This window comes from Molothrus ater, chromosome 2 (assembly GCF_012460135.2).
Source record: "Molothrus ater isolate BHLD 08-10-18 breed brown headed cowbird chromosome 2, BPBGC_Mater_1.1, whole genome shotgun sequence".
In the NCBI taxonomy this organism is placed as follows: domain Eukaryota; kingdom Metazoa; phylum Chordata; class Aves; order Passeriformes; family Icteridae; genus Molothrus; species Molothrus ater.
The window spans coordinates 22466942-22490583 of NC_050479.2; the positions used below are offsets into that span (position 1 = coordinate 22466942).

At 35.1% G+C, this 23642-nt stretch overlaps 1 protein-coding gene across 3 annotated transcripts in view; it reads left to right on the top strand.

Moving 5' to 3' along the window:
- The window catches only part of NLGN4X (neuroligin 4 X-linked), a 163753-nt gene that overhangs the window by 96127 nt on the left and 43984 nt on the right, over window positions 1-23642 (top strand). For all 3 annotated transcript variants that reach the window (XM_036386933.2, XM_036386925.2, XM_036386941.1), the window contains one exon: window positions 1855-2007. In XM_036386933.2, coding sequence (XP_036242826.1) covers window positions 1855-2007 — 153 coding nt within the window. The remainder of the gene's footprint in view (window positions 1-1854; window positions 2008-23642) is intronic.

Genomic DNA, 23642 nt, shown 5'->3' on the forward strand with positions numbered 1-23642 from the left:
GTAATAAGAAGGTAATAAGAAAAGATTAAATGCAAACAAATCATGCCATGAGATTTTGGGGAGAGAAGGGAAAGGTAGTTCAGCAACACGAATAATTGTGTTAAATAATTGCTGCTTTCAGGTTCTTTGAGATCTTAGCTGTGCCTTCAGAGAAGAAGCAATTTTATATACTTTGCTGAAAATGCTGACAATAAAAAAAAAAAAATAGATCGACTAGAATGCATCTCATTGCTTTAAGTGATCTGTTTACTTACTGTACTACTCTTATAGTCACAACAATTAAAAAGATCTTATCACAAAATCTTTTGTTCTGCTGCTCAAGTACAACATGTAAAATACAACATGTATGGATATGTCTTTTCCTGGAAAGGAGGCAGAATCAACGACAAGCCTTGAACTCTGACAAGTAGACAGGTGTACATTGTAGCCTGGGCATTCCCGAACTCAGCTGGAAATTTGTGATATTTAAGGTATACACAAGAGTAAAGCAAAAGTGGGACACAAGAATATGATATTCAAAATTTACCTTTAAATATACTCTAATTAATTCCACATATATAAACACTGACTATCTGGTACGTCATTGGTGATCACATTTTTTTATCTCAGTATTTCCTAATCAGCCTGAGGGGAGGGAGGATGTTTGGAAGCTTTTCAAATGTAGATCCCTCACCTGTAGGTATTTAGCTCAGCTTTTCCTTTGTCCACCTTCCTTCTCTGCTCTTCAATATATGCCTACCCAAAAGATTTTTTTCAAAATCTGGTTGAATAATCAGAGGCTCTGCTTTTCCTTGTATGTTGTGCTGTATACTTGAAAGAAGTGCTCTGATTCCATGCAGAAAGACTGAATTATTTATAGAAGATTTGTACATCTAATGGTAGCTTGCTGAATTGCCTTCTACCTCATAGAGGAGCTTAACCTCTCTTCACACTGTTTTGTAGAGAACATCAATTTCAGATTTAGGTATTTTGAATCATCACTGGCATCAAGAGCTGAACGTTTTAGATTAACCTTCTCCCAAATTTACCCCAATCACTGATTAGGACATCTTTATAACTCACTATTACATATGTAATATCAATTTCATTTTACTTTCTTTTAGAATTTTTTAAAGTTTTGTCAATTTCATTGAACTTTCTTTTAAAGAGCCAGCTGTTTATTTTTTTTTAAAGTAGCCAAGAATTTTCTACCTATACAAAAGATCATCCATTAACTCAAGGTTGTTCTTTGAGGCTTGGCTGCTACTAGACCAGGAAAAGTGCAACACAAAAAACATAATTTGATTTAAATGCAAAAATGTGTGCCATAAATTCACATAGATCCTCTCTGTTAACTCTAAGGCTGTTTAAAAGAAAGAACAGTCTACTATGTTTTCTTCTACCAGAACAGTTAGAGTTTTTGCTACTATCTCTTACTGAAATATTGGGAATATAATTTCAATAATTATGTCCCACAAGAAATAGGAAAGTATGGATCATTACTATAATTTTATTATTAGATGCACAGACATTTCTAAATTGGTATATTTTTGAAGCCGAGAATTCTAAAGAAACCAAGATTATTTCATAATTTGGTTTTTTAGGCTTTGAGACATTTCTATTAAAACTATATTTCCTGTAATACTGAATGCATTTGAAGTGAGACCATTTTAGAGGAAATAGTATTTGAAATTTTAAATTATAAATATTAGGCTTGTAGGATGGTCCTGAACTGTGTAAGCTAGCGAGTATAGGGGTGGTGACATTGGAAACATAAGTAATTAAGACTATTGTAAGCACTATTAAAAATTGCTAATGCCATTTTCCTTATGTTTTTATTGCTTTATTGTGTTTTCCTTACTTGAATTTTTTCAGACATTCATGATCAGAACAGCAAGAAACCCGTTATGGTCTACATCCATGGTGGATCTTACATGGAGGGTACTGGAAACATGATTGATGGCAGCATTCTCGCTAGTTATGGAAATGTCATTGTTGTCACTATCAATTACAGGCTGGGGGTTTTAGGTAAGTGACTCTTTTCTTCATAGAAATATTTTCACAGAAATATTTTATTGCTGAATTTTTCCACTGATCAATCATAGATATTTGGCTCAGTTTTGATTTTAAAACAGAACAATCTCAATGATGGATTTTGAATTCTGTCCATTTTTTAATGGAAACTTGGCTAAACTACATTATTTTTGACAACTGCCTTCACCTTAAAAAGAAATTGACTGGAAATGTATAATGTTTTGATAACTGGTATCTTTTTCTTAAATAATTTCTATTCCATGTTTAAAACAAAAAGAAGAAGAAAGTCAATCAAGAATGAGTCCTCACGGTTTTAAAACAGTTGGCAATGGCAAGAAGAAGGAAAATGTTACTATTTATCTGTATTTACTAATTTTGTGTGCAAATTGGTTTTTAGAGATACATACAAAAAATAAAGGCCATATACACTAATGGAATTTGTGTTGTGGGTAATAGGCAATCAAGGGGTTTTAAGGAGTACAATGACATTATCTTCAAAAAGATAAGAAACTCCATAATCATGGTGCATAGCATGTACCAAACTTTTGTTCAAAATAAGGTTTATTTATTTTTTGAGGTTCTACTTTTCCACAGAAAAAATAAAATCTAAAATATGGCAGACATTAGAAATATTTGTTATCCTAGTCAAAAAGCTTATAGTTTATATAGAACTGAATACAAAATGCTCAAATGTTCATATTTCTGGCAATTTAGATACACAGCCTAAAGTACAGTAATTTTGTTTGTGTGTCTTTTTACAAGGACTTTTGATCTTGTTTTTCCTAATAGCAAAGCTGATCTATTTTCATAGTAGGCACTGTTTTGGAACACAGAAGTCTTCTGTTGCTGAGCTATCTGTTAATGTTTTTCAACAACTTAATAGTTCATCGGAGTACTGAGGTTTTTTTGTCCCTAATTTTGATTATTCATTAAATAGAAAAGAGAAAAAAATAAATTTTTTTCTATGATGGAAAGAGATTTCAATTTAAAGCCAGAAATATAAAAAGATATCTTGGTATATTTATGAAAGGAACTATTGGGACTCAGAAACACCCAAACAAACAAACAAAAAAAAAACACCCTGAAAAAACAAACCAACCAAAGAAACCAAAAACCCCCCACAAAACAACAATAAAAACAAACAAAAAACCAACCAACCAAACAAAAGGACAAAAAAGGAAGAACTGAAGACACAAGAAAACAAATTGCAGTTTTGGTTGTTGTCAAACAACATATATACCCAGAATCCTGGTAGTTTTTTAACCGTAAAAAAAGATTATATACTGTATCTCTTTAAAAAGTTTTCTCTTGGTTTCTTACAACTAACATTGTTGAAGGATACAGATGAGTTTAAACCACTATAAGTGGTTTAAAATGTTTCATTGCCTCTCTGTATTTTATAAACCTAAAGGGAAAAGTGCAATATTTGCATTGGTGAACTCCTATTTTATGTATTTAAATTGAAAACAAACAAAATAGAAGAAAGAGTCAGAATGCTAGTTTTTTTAATTGTGCAATTCAGGCAAAAAGGCACAAAAGAGGGACATTTCTAGGAGAAAGAGAAAAGTAACAGTAGTCAGGATTTTAAAAGGATTAGGAAAAATACATATGTGTATTGACATTAAATATTGCTTCTCAACAGTGGCAAATGTAACTTTCAAGACACTATGGAATTTATTCTTTATTACGAAAGTCTATGTTTGAATTAGAAAAACAGAAGATATTCAGAAAATGTGTATACACTTAAAAATCAGAGGAAATCTGTTTTATGAACATATTTGCATTTTTTTCCTCCTGGGTAAAATGTAAATGTGATCATTGGGAGCTCATTAAGCTCTCCCTGGACATTGGAAGATATTAGGTGAATTACACGTCTTTTTTGCTTGCTTCATGAGTTTAAAAAGAAAACAAAAATTTCTTCAGAAAAACAGCCATGTGTAAAACAAACATGACTATTCATAAGAGTTAAAAAATAAGTGTCACTTTATTACATATGGTTTGAATACTAACAATATTTGTATCCCTTTCTTCTAGTCTGGGTTACTGGAGGTCATATTTCTGTAAATCTGATGTGTTTCAATGGTGTTTGATTTGTAAGTGCATATGTTCAAAAGGACCTTCCAAGACCTTGCAGTCCAACCCTGATGCCATGGGAAGGGACATTGGTTACATCAGGTTGCTCAAAGCTCTATCCAACCTGACCTTGAACACTTCCAACAATGAAGCATCTATAACTTCTCTACGCAACCTGTTCCAGTGTCTCCCCAACCTCATAATAAAATTTTTTTTTCCCCCTGTCCTGCCACTGTAGGCCTGGTTAAACATTTCTCCATCTTTCTTGTGAGCAACCTTCATATATTGCAAGGCTCCAATAAGGTCTCCTAGAAGCATTTTCTTCTCCAGGTTGAAGTCCCAGTTAAGCTTTTCTGACCATTTCTGTGGCCCTCCTCTGGACCTTCCTTAACAGATCCATGGCTTTCTTGTTCTGGGGTCCCCAGAACTGGATGCAGCACTCTAGGTGGGGTCCAGAGTAGAGGGCAAGGATTACCTCCATCAATCTGCTGGCCACACTGCTTTTGATGCAGCCCAGGATATGGTTAGTTTTCTGTGCTGCAAGTGCATATTGCTGTCTCTTGTCCAGTATTTTCATCCACCATTATGAAGCTATCTCATTCATCTGTCTGTAAAATACTGGAGTTTCTTCCAGTGGTGGTACAGGACCTTGCACTTGGCTTTGTTGATCTTGAGGTTCCCACTGGTCCAGTTTTCAAGCCTTTCAAAGTCCTTCTGCATGGCATCCCTTCTCTCTAGTACACCAAGTACAATACTCATCTTTGTGAAGTCCACACACTTCCTGATGGTACACTTAATCCCACTATGTCCTTAATGAAGGTATAAAATGGTATTGGTCCCAGTGTGAACCCTAAGGGACACCCCTGGTTGTTACTTTGCACTTGGATATTTAGTTGTTGACTGCAGCTTTTGAGTACATGGCCAGTCAGCCAGTTCATTATCCATCCAGTAGTCTATCCAAAAAATTCATACTTCTTTAATTTATTGTCAAGAATGTTATAGGGGATTTAAAAAAATTTCTTAAAAGCATCCAGGAAGATAAAATCCAGTCGATAGCATTTATTGCTCTTTGCTTGCTACTGATGGAGTCACATTATTGTATATGGCCTCTTATTATTGTGGCTAAGCCAGACACGACTTGCCCTTGGTGAAGCCATGATGCTGTCTGTAGTCACATTTCTGTCTTGCATATGCTTCCGTATAACTTCCATAAGGATCTGTTCTGTGATCTTATTGGACATGGAGGGGAAGCTGAGTGGTCAGTACTTCCCTGGATCCTCCTAAGTATCCTTCTTAAAACAGATGTGATATCCCCTCAGTCACTGGGGCCTTCCTCAGATTCCCTGGTTTTTCAAATATGGTGGAAATTGGCTTAGTGTCGGCATCTTTTATTTCCCTCAAGACTTTTCATTGGATCCCATGGACTTCTGTATGCTCAGGTTCCTCAGGTGATCTGAAAACTGATCTACTACAATGGTGGAGATTTAATTCCTCCAATCTCTGCCTGAAAATTTGGGGATTTGACAGATGTAGGAAGAGAGATTGCCAGTGAAAAGTGAGGAGCAAAAAAATGTTTTGGTACCTCAAACTTCTCCATGGCATTTTTCAATAGTTCTCTTGTCTTATTTATTGTGGGAAATACATCTTACTTTTCTGAGCAACATATCTGTAAAAGCCCTTCTAGCCAGTCATCATATTCTTTGCCTAATTCAGCTCCAGCTGTGCTTTAGCTTTTCTAATCCCATCCCTACATATCTGAACAGCATCTTTATCTTCTTCCTAGGATATATGTCCCTGGCTCCACTAAGAAAATTCTGGTCTAAAGTAGATGAAAAGATAGATGTCTGAGTCAGAAAAGACCCTTTTTTATGTAGATGTAACATTATGACATTCAGAGTTATAAAACATTTTAACTGAATCATAGACACAAATATTTTTATGTCTATCTTTTCTCCTTGCATATGGGTAAAATATGAGTCTTTAGATTGTGCACTGAACAATATGTATCTGTAACTCCAAAAATACCCCCTGTCTTAGAGGACTGCAGAGATGCTCTGGGAATAATTTCCTCGTCTCTCTCTTTCTCTCTAAGTAAACATGCCAAAATAGCAGACAGATGGGCACAAGACTTTCCAACTTTTTAATTCTCTCTCTCTCTCTCTCCTTTGAGTTCTAGAATTTTCTCTAATTTACAGATCCCCAAGAATGCATGCAGCAATAATATGGGTTGTTATTTAGAAGGCCATATTTTCCCTTTAAGTATGAATATGCATTTATCAAAATGTATTCCATGGTTAGGATACTTTTGGGACAATAAAATAAAAATACTTATATTTTCCTTCTACTTCTTGTTGTGGGCACCGTTTGAGGGGTGCTGTGGTGCTGAGTTTAATTACTTATGTTCTTCAAGGCTTGTGAGGATGCTGCCTCTGCCCTTCTAGGCAGTTTCTGTTTTTACTCATACCTCGCCACAGTGATGACTGAAGATGCTACTGGAGCTACAGGAAGCTGCTAAGTTGTCCCAGTGTGAGGCAGTGCTCCTGTATACTGAAAAATACTGTAAAACGCAGAAGTACTAAATCCCATGGTGGTCCCCAGCCCTCACTACATGCTTTTAGCATTGGGCAACTTTTTATTTTACATGTAAGTTTTTCAAAAACTGAGTTGAATTTTCAAAATTCCAAAACTATTTTGAGAGTTATCTAAAAAAAAAAGAAATTTATGAGAGTGGGAAGGAAAATAGATATCCTAATTAAAAGTATGTTAGTTATAGTGTTACAAAAAATGGAATGGTTTGAATAACCTGGCTCACTCAATCTAGATACTGTTCAATTCCTCTTTATTATCTAGATTCTTAGTCTTTGTGGATATGCTTTTAGAAGTAGCAATATCTTTCCAACACAGCTATAAGCACTCTTTTAGTGCCTTTTTCAAGATTATGTTGGCAGGAATAATACAAAAGAGGGATTTTTGTTTAGAGTTGTTTTACAAAGACATGACCTAAATCATCTGTCTCATGGTGAGATTTCAATCTGTGGAATCTCTGTTTAGATTGCATAACAGCAGAAAGTAAACCTGACAACTCACCCTCCCTAAAAAAAAAAGTCCAAAACCAAAACAAAACCTCAAAGCGATAAAATCAAAGTCCTATAGTACTACTTTGTATGGTTAAATTCAATCACAGCATTACAAATTTTCAAGAAAAAATCTTAAGCAATCATCTAAAAAGTTGCCATATTCAAAGAGGAATGTTCTTGTGTGACAAAACCAGAGATGATTTCCAGAAATATGTATCAGTCATTTGGAAGCCAGAATCTTACTACAGAAAAAGAAGAATGGCAAAAACTGAGATGACTTCTAGAAACATGAATGAGATATTTTGGAAGGCAGAGCTAACTGAAACATCTACTGCAGTAAAATGACACACACTAAGAGTTCAGAATTGTAAAATTGAATTAGCATTTCTGAGACCCCTTGCAATTTTCTCCCTCTTAGAATTCTAAATCATGCAGATAAGAATAGATCATCTCATCTATCTGCCTTTTTGGCAATAAGCATCCATTTTAAATACTCTATCTGAGAAGGCTGGACTTTTAGCTGAAATTATATCCACATGCAATTATAATCTCTGTAAGTAATCACATTAGACAATTAAATATAAATCAAGTTTGCAAGGAAGCTCCATACATCTTCAAGTTAGTGAGAACCTGAGCTTGTTCTATTTCCCTGGGTTCCTGTTGCGCAAGTTAGAGCACTGACAAAGTGTATGTTGTAAATGAACTGCTTAGGATTTGACTGACTGTTATAGGTCCATTCCAGCTGAGCTGCATTCTATTCTATTCTATTCTATTCTATTCTATTCTATTCTATTCTATTCTATTCTATTCTATTCTATTCTATTCTATTCTATTCTATCCTGTTCAGCAGTAATCAAATAAAGCAAGCAGTATGTGCTTTATTTCTGACCCCATGGGCCAGATTCTTGTTTACACTACTCTACAAAATATTGAACTTTACCTTGAATAGTGTAATTGCTGCACATAATAAGTCTGTATTTTAAATTTTGATATACAGATATCTGATCCCCTTGTGCCTCTGGACAGCCCTCTCTACCACCAGTGTGTATGATCCCACTAGTACAGGAAACCTAAGGTGGTCTCCTGGTAGAAAAGGCCAGAGGTAATAAAACATGGGAATGACCCAGGAGCTGGAGTGGGCTAAGTAAATCGATTTCATGCTTACACAGAAAGGAGGTTTATTTAGACTCATTAAGGTTACTGTGACTGTTTTTATTGTTGAACCCAATACAAACTTCTCTGCATTGCCTCACTCACATCTCTAAGCTTCGTGCAGATTTCCTGGCCAGTTTTGTCTCTCATGTTTCTTCTCAGCTGCCTAACAGTTTGTTAGCTAATGTCAGTTTTCATAGCTGATTTTCTAGTTCAGTGTAATTCCTAATTTTCTAGAATGACACCTGTTAATCTTACTGTTATTAACATATTTTTGTAAACATTGCAAAGATGATAATAAATTCTTTTATTTTTTCTTTTGGTAAAACTTACATTTTTCTTATATTTTAATTATATTATTACAGTCACAGAAATTGTGTTTGTGTAAATGCAGCTCATAAGCTCTATCCATATACCATTTGATTTAGACTCTTCCATTTCAAATATCAGAAGCAACAAATGCTAAGTAACAGTGTCATCAGAAGCTATGTGTAGACTCATAGAGCTTCTAAAATTAGGTATATTTTTTGTTGAAATTTAATTGCCAAAAATGGAATTTAGCAAGAAACTTGCTAATGACAGAGAGTTCCCTTTACCTAAAAGTAACAGAATCCAGTTTCTCCAGGCTTGATGGATTGACTCAGTTGACCATGACAGTAGAGCATGGTCTTATAAAATAATTTTTATCGTAGCCTATATAGTAAAACAGATCAAAAAGCTACAAGACAGTGTAAAAGGACCCTTTGGGCCTGATCTGTCAGCCAGTTACTAACCCAGTGCATGATGTGTTTACCCAGCAGTGTGCTGGACATGTTATCCAGAAAGATACTGCGAGAGACATGCTTTTAATACTATTATGAAGATTCTGGCTGACTAAAAGAAATGCATGTTAAATCTATCATTTTGTAGGATATGATAGTTTATACAGAAATTAGAAGGGGAAAAAAAAGAAAAAGAAAAAAAAGTGTAATTTAATCTAACCACTCCTTGGAAATGAGCTTGTTAACATAATGAGAATGGCAATAGTGTGTGTGTGAGGTAAATGACTTTACATTGTTTACAGGGAGACAAGGGAGCATCTTGCAGTGGTTAAAAGAGTTAAAAGATGCAGGATTTCACCAGCTCTTGGAAGGATAGCAAAATAACTGCATTTTCCCTGAATTATTTAATACCTTCCACATAATTCCTTGCAATTAGAGCCTAGAAGACACTGAAGGATTAAAATACCTTTACTGCTTTACAATACCTATTCACACAGTATATGAATATACAGTATGGAGAGATAAAACATGCTTCCAGTGTGATTTTAGAGTTTCCATTTTAGAACAGATGGAATTTTTTTTTGCTTTAATATCTCCAAAAGCCTCTGTAAAATATATTAAAATATTGAATGAATAAAGCTTTCTGGTGATAGATGTTAAGTGCATTCTTCAATAGATATCTGCAGGGAAAGGTTAGCAGCTGAGAAAGTCTATCAATTTTCATCTTTTCACTTCTACTTTCTAATCGAAAATTATGGTTTCCATTTAGGAAATCAAAATAATGTGTCTTTTTGGCTTTCATTGGTGTCAAGTCTCCTGTGATAGCACTTGTTCATTTGAAGCTCACATTGATTAAGAGAAAGAATAACAGTACCAGATGCAATAAAATTACTGTTGAAAAAGTGAGAAGGACAAAATGATTTAAGAATTTTCCATTTTTCTGCTCCCCGTTTTCACATCATCTGTGGATTGTATTATGTTATGTTTCCTAAAACTAAGTACCCCCGCTTTAGGATCTGGGAAACGGTAAAATAAATAAATACTTCTGAAGAATTGTAGAGACAAGAATAAAACCAGAAGGTACCTAAGTTTTGTCACTCATACAATCAAACTTTGCATAAAGTCAGATTTTAGCCATGTAAAGAAACAAAACCAATTTCTGTAAATACAATTAATAAGTTTGAGTTTTCATTTCTGCTAGAAATGTAAATCAATGTTTAACACTTACTCAGGTGTGTGACTCCTTTTGAAACAATTTAAGTATGTTTTTTTATATTTCACTTTTGTTTCATGTAAAACAAGTTGTCCAATTGTAAATATTTGTGCTCCTTGAAAATATTTCCACATTTTATAAGCAAGTGGGTATCTAACAGCATTATGTCTCTGTTATAATCTCATCTCTAATGACTAGTTATCTTTCTATCAGAAAGTATTTCAGTCTAATAAGAAGGTAACAAATAATACATTGATTTACAGAGATTGTCTAGCCCACAGCCAAGTATCACATTGAGACTAATTAGTCATGAGAAAAATTTCATGACTTTATACTTCAGGGGATTGCATTAGTCCCCAGCAAGACATAACCAGTGAACATTTTCTTCTGTTGAGAATCTTTCAGGGAGAAATGCTGTCATTAAGACTTTATGTTTTTGATACAGATGACTTAGATGCTGTAAACTTCTAAGAGATTTGACTGTAAAGCTCCTTAACTTCTGTCTAGCTTTCCTTTTACCAGAAAATATTGAGAGAATTCCTGTTTCTTGGACAGAGGGGAAACAAACCAAACCGGCAACCAAAAAAAAGCCACACTTTCTGCGTGTTATTTTTATGTTACTGTGGGAAGTAGGAGGATTCAAACACACATTCTGCCCTAGATTGTTAATTGTTTTAAATCAAGGACTTGGATTAGTCCTTGATAAAAATACAAGGAATTCAATTCTGAATATCCTTGAATAAAGGGTAGCTTACAGATGTTGTACTCCCAAAATAGAAGAGAGAAAAAGCTATGACTCATAAGGTCCTAATTTCATCTTTACTTTCCCTTGCTCTTGGGAGAAATTACATTGCTTCAATTGATGACTTCTCAAAGAAGCACAAGATTTCTCTTTTCTGCTAATGTGCATTACAGAGTGATAAAAAAAATCAGTTTTTTCTCATAGCAATAGAGAGACAGGAGAATAATTGCTTTTTTCTATACAACCACAACCAGGAGCTCATGGCACTTTGTATCTGCTTATGTACATCCACATGGTCTCTGCAATGCTAGACTCAAGATTGTTTCTTTCTGAAATGGTCTTTATCTTCATTTTCAAATGCTGTAAATCTGTTTTTAAAGAAATAATATTTCAATCAATTATCTTGGTGCATGGAAGTTTCTGCTGTTTTTCAGAATGTCAGAATTTAAATTATGTGGTTATTTTGTGGAGAAAGAAAAAGGGGGCCTTGGTGAAAAACCTTTTCTCTTATGCATTTGAGCTCTAACACCAGCTTTGGTGCCATCCTCTGGATGGATTCAAGGATTTTCACATTCTTTTTAAATCATGGGGCCCAGAACTGTACTCAAGATGAGGCTGAATGAGGGGGATAACTGTCTGGTTTGGGCAGCTGGTGATGCCCTCCAGGATGGAGTTTGTCCTCTTGGCTGCCCAGGCACCCTGCTGACTCCTGCTTAGCCTGCTGCTGACCAGCATCCCCAGATCCCTTTCTGCAGGGCTGCTCTCCAGCTGCTCCTCTCCCAGTATATACATGTGGTTTTTTCCTGTGATTTTAGTCAACGCTCAATTGAAATGCAAGTTAATTTTACTGAAACCTTTATAGTGCCTTCTGAAGACAGCTAGTCATTCCTGTGGCTGATAAGAGAGAATAAAATCCAACTAGACTTCTACTTTTCAATAAGTATCAGTAAGTTTTCAGTAAGTTTTATCTCTTAGGCTCTTTAAAAATCTAAAAAAAAAGAAGTTATTTAATAATTTATCTTCATAAACAATGTTTTTTTATTAAGAATACTTTGCCCCCCCTTTATGACCTTCATAGAGGTATGTGCATGGACAACACAAGAAAATATTCCAGAGATTAACTTCTAATATAGTCTTCTGAAAGAGAAACTTTATGGGGAAGATAAAAATCCATTGTGCATACCTGCTAAAATAACACAGACTTTGAACTACTATTTCTTTTTCATAACTGTGGGCAATATATCCAATCACCTATGGGACAAATTTTTCTGACATTCATGATTAAATCCTCCTGCTGTTTAAATCAGGAGGACTTTTATCTTTCAATTTAAGGTATCCAGTTTTCATCTTCAGATTGTCTCCCTTAAAATGCAATATCTTCTCTTATTGCAGAGAAAGTCTTCCTTTCATTTCAATAACTTGAATCTGAAATAATTCACAAAGATCATAAGAGGAGGAAGCAAATCACTCCAACAAAGAAGCATCTCAGTCTGGTAATCAGTTAGCTATATAGCTGAATCATTGAGGACAAATTGCTTGCATCTTGGCATCTGCCAAAAGATGGTACCTAAAAGAAGACTATATTAAAATTCTCCTATGGAAACACTTTCTATGTCATCTCAATGAAGATAAATTTCATTTAGAAACATAAAAAGGCCAGTCACCACAGAAGTTCTAAATTGGTGACATTTTACCCCTTCCACAATTTAATTTTTTCTCCAAAGGCAGTACTCAGAATGTATGACTTCGATATACCCTGCCTAAGAAAAATGGAACTGATATCTTAAAGAAATAATATATAGAGAGGTACTACTTTAGAAATTCTAATGAATCACTCAGAATTTTTTCTATTTATAAGAAGAAGTAAATAAAAGACAAGGTCAGAAAAATCCTATAATAGATTCATACAATGGCCTGGGTTGTGAGGCACCTTAAAGGTCATTTAATTCCAACCCCCATGCCACAGGCAGAGACACCTTCCACTAGACCAGGTTCCTCAGAGCCAGATCCAACCTGGCCTTGAGCACTACCAAGGAAGGGGCATTCATGGCTTCTCCAAGCAACATGTTCCAGTCCCTCACCACCCCAGTAAATTTTTTTCTAATATCTTATCTAAACCTACTCTCAGTTTGAAACCATTCCCACCTATCCTGTCACTTCATGCTCTTGTAACAGTCCCTCTGTATCTTTCTTGTGGGACACAATTAGGTCACGCCAAAGCTTTCCCTTTCCCAGGAGGAATAATCCCAATTCTCCTGATAGGAGAGGTGCGCCATACCTCTAATCAACTTAGCAGCTCTCCTCTGGATTCAGTCCAAAAGGTCAATGTCCTTCCTGTGCTGGGGATTCCAGGGGAGTCTCACCAGACACTCGATTATAGGGACAAAACCACCTCCCTCAGCTTGCTGGTCATGCTTCTTTTGATGCATCCCAGGACATTATTGGCTCTATGAAGGGCAAGCACACATTTTAGGGTCGTGTCCAGTCTCTCACCCACCAGCACCCCCAAGTCTTCTTGGCAGGGCTGAGAAAATAAGAGCTAGTGATGTTGTCAAATATAAATATTTGACATATTTACAATTTAATATATTTTACTTAGGAAAGAACTGAGCATCTTCCCTTTTCTGGTAAAATGAAACATGCTTACTGTTGCTTATAGGAAAAGCAAAACTGCATAAAAAATTCTGAGCAAGGACTTTGGTTAGTCTCACTAATCACTACCACATAGCATTGGTTAAAGTGTACTGAAAAGTACAAAATCAAAAGTTAGGGTCAGCATGTGTCTGAGAAAATTGTGATTTTCTGACTTTCCTTGTTGTTAATTTGTAAGGATACCTGCAAAATGACCTTGAACTGTACCAGTATTCAAAAAAAAACTACATCCAATTCAGTGTGCTGTGAGTTTATATTCTAAATAATTGTTTTCCATTTTTCCTGGTGTATTTTTCTTGACACTTCCCTGAAATAGAATAATCAATGCAAATCAATCAAAATCACTTATGACATCCTACATGTGGCAAGTCTGACTGGCAGATGTTAAACAAATTTGGTTATATTGCCTGTAAACAACTACCTATACTGTAGCAAATGAGACATTTTACAGAATTTGCAAAACATTCCAAAACATTGGTTTAAGAACTGTAGGCAGTTTGTCCATGCAATTTGAATCCTGAATACATATGCTCTTTCAAAGTGTAGGAAGTTTCACATTTCTCTCATGCCTAGGCATGCAAGACAATCGTCTGGAATATTTATAAAATATATGGCAGTTGGACTGGAAGTGCTGTCAGAACTTCAGTTTTGAAAAAACATCAAGGAAGTAGTGCTTATAGATAAAGATTACTTTTTTAGTCATCTTGAATACAATATGAACTACAGTTTAGGGGGAAACACAGAATTTTGAACATTATACGCCTGAAAAGTTATCACATATTTGCATCTATTGTTTTATAGTGGTTGTGAGATGGAATATTATTAAATGTCTTTAAGTAGAATTTACTCTACAAGACAAAAAAAGTGTTTAAAGAGGTTTATTTAAGCAGAACTGTGAACTTTGTGTATCACTCAGAGGATTAGGAATCAGACTACATCATCTTATGTAAAGATGTTCATTTACTGATCTTCCTCACAGAGAAATGTGTATACTCATGTTGAAAATGAGCAGAAGTAGTGAAGTAGCAAGAGGTGATAACTTCACAGACATTCATAATATCAATGGTGAATTCAAGAATACAAGTGTCATTCTGTAATAAATAATGACTATTTGAAAACAGCTGCTGCAGAAACCTTCTACATGATCAACACAAAAGGTATGGACAGAGTCAATTCCCATTAAAAAAAGGATTTCAGTATGTTGTCATGGTTTCATCAAGCCCCACCTGGCTGCCTCACTCACTCCTGTACCTGTAAGATCAGGGAGAAAACAGGAAGGATAAAAGCCAGATAAGTCATGTGTTGAGATGAAGACATTTTAGTTGTGAAAGCAAAAGCCACATACACAAACAGAGCAAAACAAGGAATTAATTAGGTGTTTCCCATGGGCAGGCAGATGTTCAGCCATCTCCAGGAGAGCAGGCACCCATCATATGTTACAGTTATTTGGGAAGACAAACACCATCATTCCAAATGTCTTCCCCTTCCTCCTTCTTCCATCCACTTTATCTGCTGAGTGTGATGTCATAAGGTCTAGACTATTCCTTTGTTCAGCTGGGGTCATCTGACCCATCTGTGTCTCCTCCCAGGCTCCCTCGCAGCCCCAGCTTTCTCCCCAGGGTGGCAGGAGAAAAAGCAGCAAAGGCCTTGGCTCTGTGAGACTCACTCAGCAATTACAAAAACATCTCCAGTAACCTTTGTTCAGCACAAATCCAATTTAAGCCCCAATTTAACTCTATCCCAGTCAAAATTGACACATATATAACTTTTTTTTTAATTGAAGTATCCATAGGTGATCCTTTATACCATATGGGATTATTTGATTCAACAGGAAATTAATTTAGGAAGTTTCAAATTTTGGCCAAGTGGAGAAAGCATACTCTTAATACAAATGGAAAGATTTTAATCTTTCTCCAATTTTCTCTCATCTTGTTCAGTCACTAAATAGAAAACTATGTATTTGCTTAAACCGAAGCAATTTATTTTTCAAATTGCAATGTATAAAATGGGTGCTTACCTGAAACTGAAATTTCCTTTTACAGAACTAGAAATAAATAAATAAAGGTTTCCCCTTTTAAATAATAAGCCTTTATTACTTGAAACAATAATTCATTTTTTAAATTAAGAAAATGCAATTTTAGGAGATTTTGCAGGTGAGTTATGCCACTTCTCAGTTAACATCCTCTGATATATATAAAAAGCAAATCACTTTAACAAAATATGGACGAGTTGAAAAAACAAACTCAAATTTTTTATATCTCTTGTGATCCTTAATTGTTACATCTTTTATATTTTTATATTTCAGAATCAGATAATGTTGCTAAGCAGAATGTATGGTTTGCAGATACAGGGATTATTAAAATACTGACCTTTAAAATAATGTGATCCTAATAGCCAAGATAACAGAGAAGAAAGGAAGAACTATTGAGTAAAATGTTAATTTCTTCCTATGCTGCTTTTACACTTTTTTTTTTTTTTATATTTTACACAGTTCCCTAATTTTTTCTACAGTGGAAATAAGGTCAAACATTTCTAAGAGCAGCTGTTACAAGAAATTTCTTCTTGCATGGACGTTTCCCTTGGGCAGTGACTCTTTTCTGTCCTGTAAAATAGGAGATTTCTTCATTAAAGTAGCACTTTAAATATTGAAGCCTCTAAGACTAGTGCAAAGATAACAGTTTTTTATCCTGTAAGACCAAGAAATTGCTGAATGCCAACAAGTATTCCATATTTGGAATCATCCAAACTTATGAGTACTTAAGGAACATATTTACTGCTAAACTAATCACTGTTTAGCTCAGGGAGCAAAAAACCCCACGGTATGGTTCCTCCATCCTGAAGTGGAAGAGTGAGGTCTTATGTAAAGCCATAACTCCTGATTCTCAATTCTGCCAAGAACAGTAATTTCAAATAGTAATTGCTCTGTTTTTCCATATTCTTTTTATTGTTGTCATATTCAGCTTTAATTAGAAGTTACAGCTCAGTCATGACTTTATGTGGAAATTTCAGATCATATGAAATGTTTACTAACTTTGAAACCCCTGCAAAATCTTTGACCCCTGCATTTTTTCTTCTCCCATTTCCCATTATCATAGATAATGATTTTCATTTATCATTATCTATTTTAATGATAGATTAGGGCACAGGATGGGGAACTGGGATAACTTGCCTTGAACTATGCAATGAATAAACCAGAGGTAAAATTCCTTCTTTTAACCCATTCTGGCAAACAGGCAACTCTGGACTGAGAGAAAGCATTTCACACATCTGAAAGCAGTTTCTGCAGATCATAGCTGTAGACTCCAGCAAGCTCATCCATTTTACCTATGGCTGCATTAGAACTGGCATATGCAAGAGAATGGGAATGGTGTTTTGCAGCCTGAAGTTTAGAAATAACATAAAAGGAATAGATCAGAGTCCCATTCTTAGATGCTTCCAATATAATTTATATAAATTTCTAAAAATAAACATGATAGCATCAGAAACTGTGCACGCCATGTTCTGTGGTCATCAGGTTCTTTGATCATCTGCTTCTCATATCACTTTTTCTGAAAGATACTGCTGTAACTTTGTCATATTTCTCATAATGTCTTCTTCTGGTACCAGGTAGGTAGTGCATATCCCTGAAAAGATGCTTAGTCAAATGCAATCAAAATGATCATGAATATAAAGCTTGTAAAAAAATGAAAAGACATCCTTGAAACAGTTTGATTTTTTTTTTTTATTGTGGACCTGACTATGCCTTAATTTATTTCACTGCATGTATTTATTCTGCGTAGTGTTTTCAAAGTAATACTCGGACCATGTTAAATAATGGATATACCAGTTGCAGTGCAAAACAGAAAATTTTCAAAGTCCAATATTTTCATCCATGAGCTCCTCTTGGTGTATTCTATCTCCTATGCCACAAAAAGCAGTAATCTTTGACCCATTGATGCAGGGACATGGAATGTCATATTTCCTGAAGTTGATTGCTTTCGTGTATTCCTCCTATTTATACCATGTATCTTTGTTCTTCCTGGTAACCCAGGAATCACATTCAAATCCTCTTAGTCAGAGGTGACTGTTTGGTATGTATGAGCATGAGACGTGTCTTGCATACTGCCGAGGGATGAAAGGGCTGAAGGTTACCTCTGACACAGTTTCAAGGTCTGATTGCACATTGTGCCACAATTGGTTTCTGTGGATTCTGCACATGGACTGGCTGGACAGTTATGTTCAAAGGGATGATTGGCTTCTAAAAATAGGAGAATTACAAATAACATAGGAAAGAGCAAAACTGAATGCCAGGAGCAGATAAAATACTCAGATGCCAGGTAAAGAAAAGACAGGCACAACCAAGTTTGAAATAGATAATCATCATGTGGAATTGAGGCAGAATTAGGTGATAAGGGTTAAGAGGAAAGGAAATTTAATTGTTAGAGTATTTATTAGGTATTTAATTATTAAGTTATTTTTGAATATTCTGCCCTTTAAGTTGCCATGCAAATTTCCTCCTATTGTTGTTTTTTTTGTTTTGTTTTGAGTTTTTTTTTTGTTTTTTTAAATTAATTAATTATTTAAAGCTTCAGTGCTTTTATATGACAGAGACTGAGCAACAAGAATAACTGATTGAAAGCTGTAAGTGCACACTGAAGGGAAGGCTTCCATAGTGTGACAGAGGTATTGTGCATGTGGCTATCACTAAGGTGACATCCAACTTCCCCAGTAAAAGTGTTTCATATATTTAGAAAATAGTCTGACCTAGAAAATATAGTCTGTGACAAGAACAAGGAACCCATTAAAAAAATAAATAGCATTTACTTTCAAAACACCTTTCTAAAAGGAAAGAATAAATAAATAAATAACACATGAGGCATGCATACATTTTCTTCTTAATTAACTTATCTAAAATTATGCCTGTACTAGTGGTTAGCTATGTTTGAGGGATTTCCTTATTTTTGGTAGTCTAATCACATTGTTATAAATGGTACTTATCTTTTTCTTTAAATCATCTCTTTTGAAATCCCCTAAACAGTTTTCAGATAAGAATATTCGAACTTAATTCGTGATAGTGTAAATCTAGGTTTTGTGTACAAAAAAGTTTTTGTGTACAAAGCAAGTTCGAAGCTTTGCATGAATGGGAAAAATGGAATTTTTATGTATACTTCTTAGCAGTAATATTTTTTCTTAAGTGATTTTAATCCTTATCTACCGAATTTTTAGGTTCAAATTTTACGTCTTTATTTCTTTGCCTACCTTCTGTACACAGATAGGTATGAAAATTTTAACAAATACCATGATCATTATTATGAAATACACTGAAATAACATACATTTATTTCCTCATAGAAAAGAAAATCTTGGAAAAGACCTTGAAAAGCAATAGAAGAAAAACAAGATAATAAGAGTACACTTATTGATGAAAACCAGTTCTATATACTTCATGGTGTATTAAAGATCAGGACATTAACATATTTTAATAATTTTAAAATGCATTTTAAGCACATTCTGAATAGTTCTGCAATTTTTTGCCATGAACTAACTTTTCTTCTGAATTTTTGGTGTTTTCTGTTTTTTTTTTCCCATTTAAATGTTAACACAAAGTTGAAGGATCAAACTCTGCACATTAAGTTTTTGATGAAGAAGTAGAGATTTCAGTGGTTCCTTTAGAAGACAGAAACTTTTTTATGGTCATGGAACAGACAAACAAAAACTATTGCAGCTGTGTTTATACCAAGCCCTGACTATTCAAAATAGTGGTTTGTTAAACTTGAATAAGAGCTTGATACATGCTTGTTTGTTCATTAATGTCTTTGTGATCAAATTGAAGAGAATGGCATTTAAATACATTGAAGAAATGCCCTTTTCAAAATCTATATATATATTTAATTTACATGTTAAATTGATATGTTAGATTCTTGTCTAATGTTTATTGACCCCTACTTACTGAGTGCAGATTATATCCTAAAATCTAATCTGAGCCTTCAAACACAACAGAAAAAAACTACACTAAATAGTTACCGGTGAGAACACTGCTATATAAACAAAAAGAGAAAAGTTATTTGAGTCTTCAGTGCTGTGACTACTGACTGTATCTATTAGCATATTATAACTTAAAAAAAAAGAAGTAATGTGACATGTTTCTTATAATTTTCCTTCATGTAGAAGAACATATAGTTTATCCCTTTTCCTTGCCCTGAAGAATATGGTCTGTTGTGTATCCAAGATGCTTTGTTCACATGGCTAACCCCATGAGCTAATCTCTGTGCTACCCAAGAAGAGTGAAGGCTTGGACATAACCCACTGAGTGGAACTAACTGCAGAAGTGCAATCTAACAGAATCCAAGGAGAAGTGCATGTTAAAGATACTGAATGGCACTTTTTTCTTTAAAATAAAGGAGACAGTGGGTGGGAATGAACCATGGCTGAGGTCTTGGGTCTCCCAGTTGAAATTAGGAACAAGACTACATGGAAGAGGTTGCTAACAGGACAGAGGACATGCGAGTTATAGAGGGTTCCTGTGCCCTTAAATGGCTGCTGAATAAGTAGAATAACTCTGAAACACTTTTTTTGGTTTTTTTTTTTTTTACTTTCTCTGTGGATATATCTAATGTTCCACTAGAAAGTCTTTCTATTCTTTATATCTCCCAAAGGGATGAAATATGAACAATAGTAGTCCCATAAAATTAGAGCAGTTGGTCTTTCCATGAACATGAGTCATGATTCATTTTGAAATCCCCTTTATGGCTTTCAGCAACTTTATAGCCAGGGGCTGACAAGAAAACAGGAAGGGTGTGAAGTAAGCAGAAGCCTTTTCTCAGCAGGCTCTCTAAGCAGCAAGCATTTAGCAAGGAAAAGAGACTCGTTCAGGGAGGGCTCCACAGCAGGAGCCTAGTTCAGGTGAAGTTCCCTCTAGGAGAGCCTTCAAATCCCACTGAATGTACTAGAAAAACAAGAAAAACTATGTTCCTCACAGAAATACTTCAATTGAGTTAATTAACTTAAAGAGAAATCAAGCACCTTTCTTTTAAAAAATTCTTTAAAGGAAAACTTACTATTTTATCTCTTTGGGACTCTTTTGGTTCTTTTGATTGGGTTTTTTAGAGGGTTTGTTTTGTTTTGTTTTTGTTTGTTTGTTTGATTTTTTGGTGAGAGCTAAGAATTGTTAAAGCTGTGGAGAAGGATTATAGGATATAAAACTGGAGTGAAATATAATGAAAACATTTATATAGGCTTGTATATTTCTCTTGCAGCTAGGCTGGGCACAAACCACAAAAGAATGGAGACAACAGAGAATATAGTGAAATAATTGCAGAAAAATATTTAAAATTAGTAACTGGAAGCAAATGTCCTGTCCAAACAATAATGACTTGGTCAAAAATACTTTGAACTTCTGAGATGGTGTCGGGTTCGGCTGTCTGTCTCTGCCCCGACACGGGTAGTGTGGTTCTTGGGTGGCACGCGTTTTAAAGGACGAGTCTGGACTCTTCAGCTTTTCGGTCTTCAGGTTGTTTATTATTTCTTATCTACAAAATTTTCTGTCTGCCCAACAGAGGTCTGATCTGCAAGCAGTCACAGGCACTCTCTGACCACCCACGGGGCGGTCATGTCTTTTTATACTAATATCTACGTACACAATATTTACCTTTATTTCCCAATGCTTTTCACCCATGTTGGCAAGTGCACCTTCACCATAAACCAATCCCCAAATGCCAACATCACCACAGGAGATGGAGGACAAGAAGAAGGAAGAAGAAGGACAAGACACGCCCTGATCCCTCCATCTTGTCTCCATAACCCCCCTGTACCTAAAAACCTTAAAATCTATATTTCACTTTCTAAACGTGTCTATTTTACACCTTTTACTCTAAAGTGATTCTCTTGTCCTCAAACTCTTGTTATTTCTGTGGATGGATCAAAATCAAGCCACCAGACACTCTTGGCAACATTCCAGGATTTTCGAGACCCCCAAGGGTTCTCCTGGCATCTCTGAACATCAGGAATGATGTGCTGAGATCCCACAAGATGGTATTATATTATTTTATTTCTTTTAAATAAGAAAAAATTTCAACAGCTCTATAACAAGTTAAAAGGAAAAGAACAGTGCAACACAGAAGTTGGAACTGACTGTTGGGCTTGGTGGGGCCCAAGAAATGTTTTGTATTGTAGACACAAAAATATACATAAGGAAAATTGTTCTCTTTTTCTCTCCAAGGTGTTTCCAAGTCAGCTGTGTCAAAGAAAGTGACTAGGTAATCTACAAAAAAAGATACAAAACTTTTCAGTATGATTGGCTCAATAATCAAATAAATGAATTTGACACTTGATTCTATAAGCTGCTGAGCAGTTGGCTCTGATTTATCAAAATGCCTCCTCTCTACTTCAGTCTCATTAAGACCTCTGTCCATTAAAAATGTGCTGGGAAATCATTGCAAGAAAGAAAGGGAAAAAAAACCCCAAACCTAAACAACTTCTAAACACACAGATGCAATCATAGAATATTAATTTATCCAGAGAACCATTTTAATGTTTTGTAAAGATTTACTTTTAAACCTGCAAGGAGTTGCTGCAAATTTGAGTTGAAACAACTTTTCAATTCACTTTTTTTTTAATGTAGGTAGGAAAATATTTTTTGCCCTTGCAGGCTCCTTTTTATTAGTTGTTGTTATCAGAAATGGGCCTGCTCTTATCTGATATTTTTGAAAGATCACTCTATTAAAAAGTTATACAGCACCTATGTATTATCATTGCTTTATTGAACAATGTAAACATGAAACACCAAAACTTTAATGATGTATTCTTTTATTCTCTGATTTAGAATATTTGTCTGGTTGAAGTCTATCTAGACTCATGATAGGAAAGGGTCAAAAAGGAAGTGCTAAGTCTCTAAAGGTTACATAGCACTAAATAAAATAATATTTTTGTATTTTCAGTGCTTTTCAGAAAAGACAAAAAATTCACAAGAAAAGGTAGTTCATGGCAAAAAATTGCAGAACTATTCAGAGAGATTATAGGAAAAACAGAAGCTGAAAAATATACTGAGTAAGCATAACACTGAATAATAACTAACACCTCCACCCCGAGCAAGCCTAAACTCACAGCAGGTGCTTTTCTTACTGCAAACAAGACAGGTTGTGAGAAAGAACAGAAGGAAAGAATCACCACAAAACCCAAGACTAATTGGATGTTGAGGGGATGGGGGGAATGTCACCTCCTTACCTACCTGCTGCCCTGAGATACAGTACAGGCAGGTTTTGGATAAAGATCTGAGAACCTAAATCTCTTGGGAGACCTCAGAAGCCAGAAAATGTCAGACCTATAACTAGCTTCTTTTTACCTGGTCCTTGTGGTGGATAATAGTGTGATGGTTACAGTACTTACTTCAGAAGAGTGAAACTGGGGTCATCACCTGTGCTGAACATTGTGGAAAAGGTAAGCAGCAATTCTCAGCTGAGGTGTGTTTCTTATCTTTTCTATCCTAAACTTCAGCCTAGTCTTCCTTTTCTCATATTCTGAGCCACATGTTTTCTCAGCTTGATGAAATGAAACAGTGGAGAGTCCTGTGCAAGGGTTTTTTAGTGTCTTGGTGGATAGGACACTTCTGGAAACATGGTGTCACCTTTGGATTGTCTGAAACCACTGCTTTTTTGACTTAATATAATTCTACCTTGGACTGAAGTAAATAACATTCCTTGGTATTTCCTATACTTGGTTAAGGATTGTATCTGACATGGGTATCACCTGGATCACCTTTCAGAATCTAGGAAAATGGCCTAAGATATTAAATTAAAGAAAGAAGATAACCCTTCCTTGGAAATGCTTAAAGAAAGAAGATAACCCCAGTCCTTGGAAATGATTTTCAAGCAGAATGAATAGAAATTGGTTGTTAAATAATTTGTTAAATATTTTTTAAATAATAGAGGTAACAGACTACCTGCCCAAAGTTTAAATAAGAAAGCATGATAATGAAATTGAAAA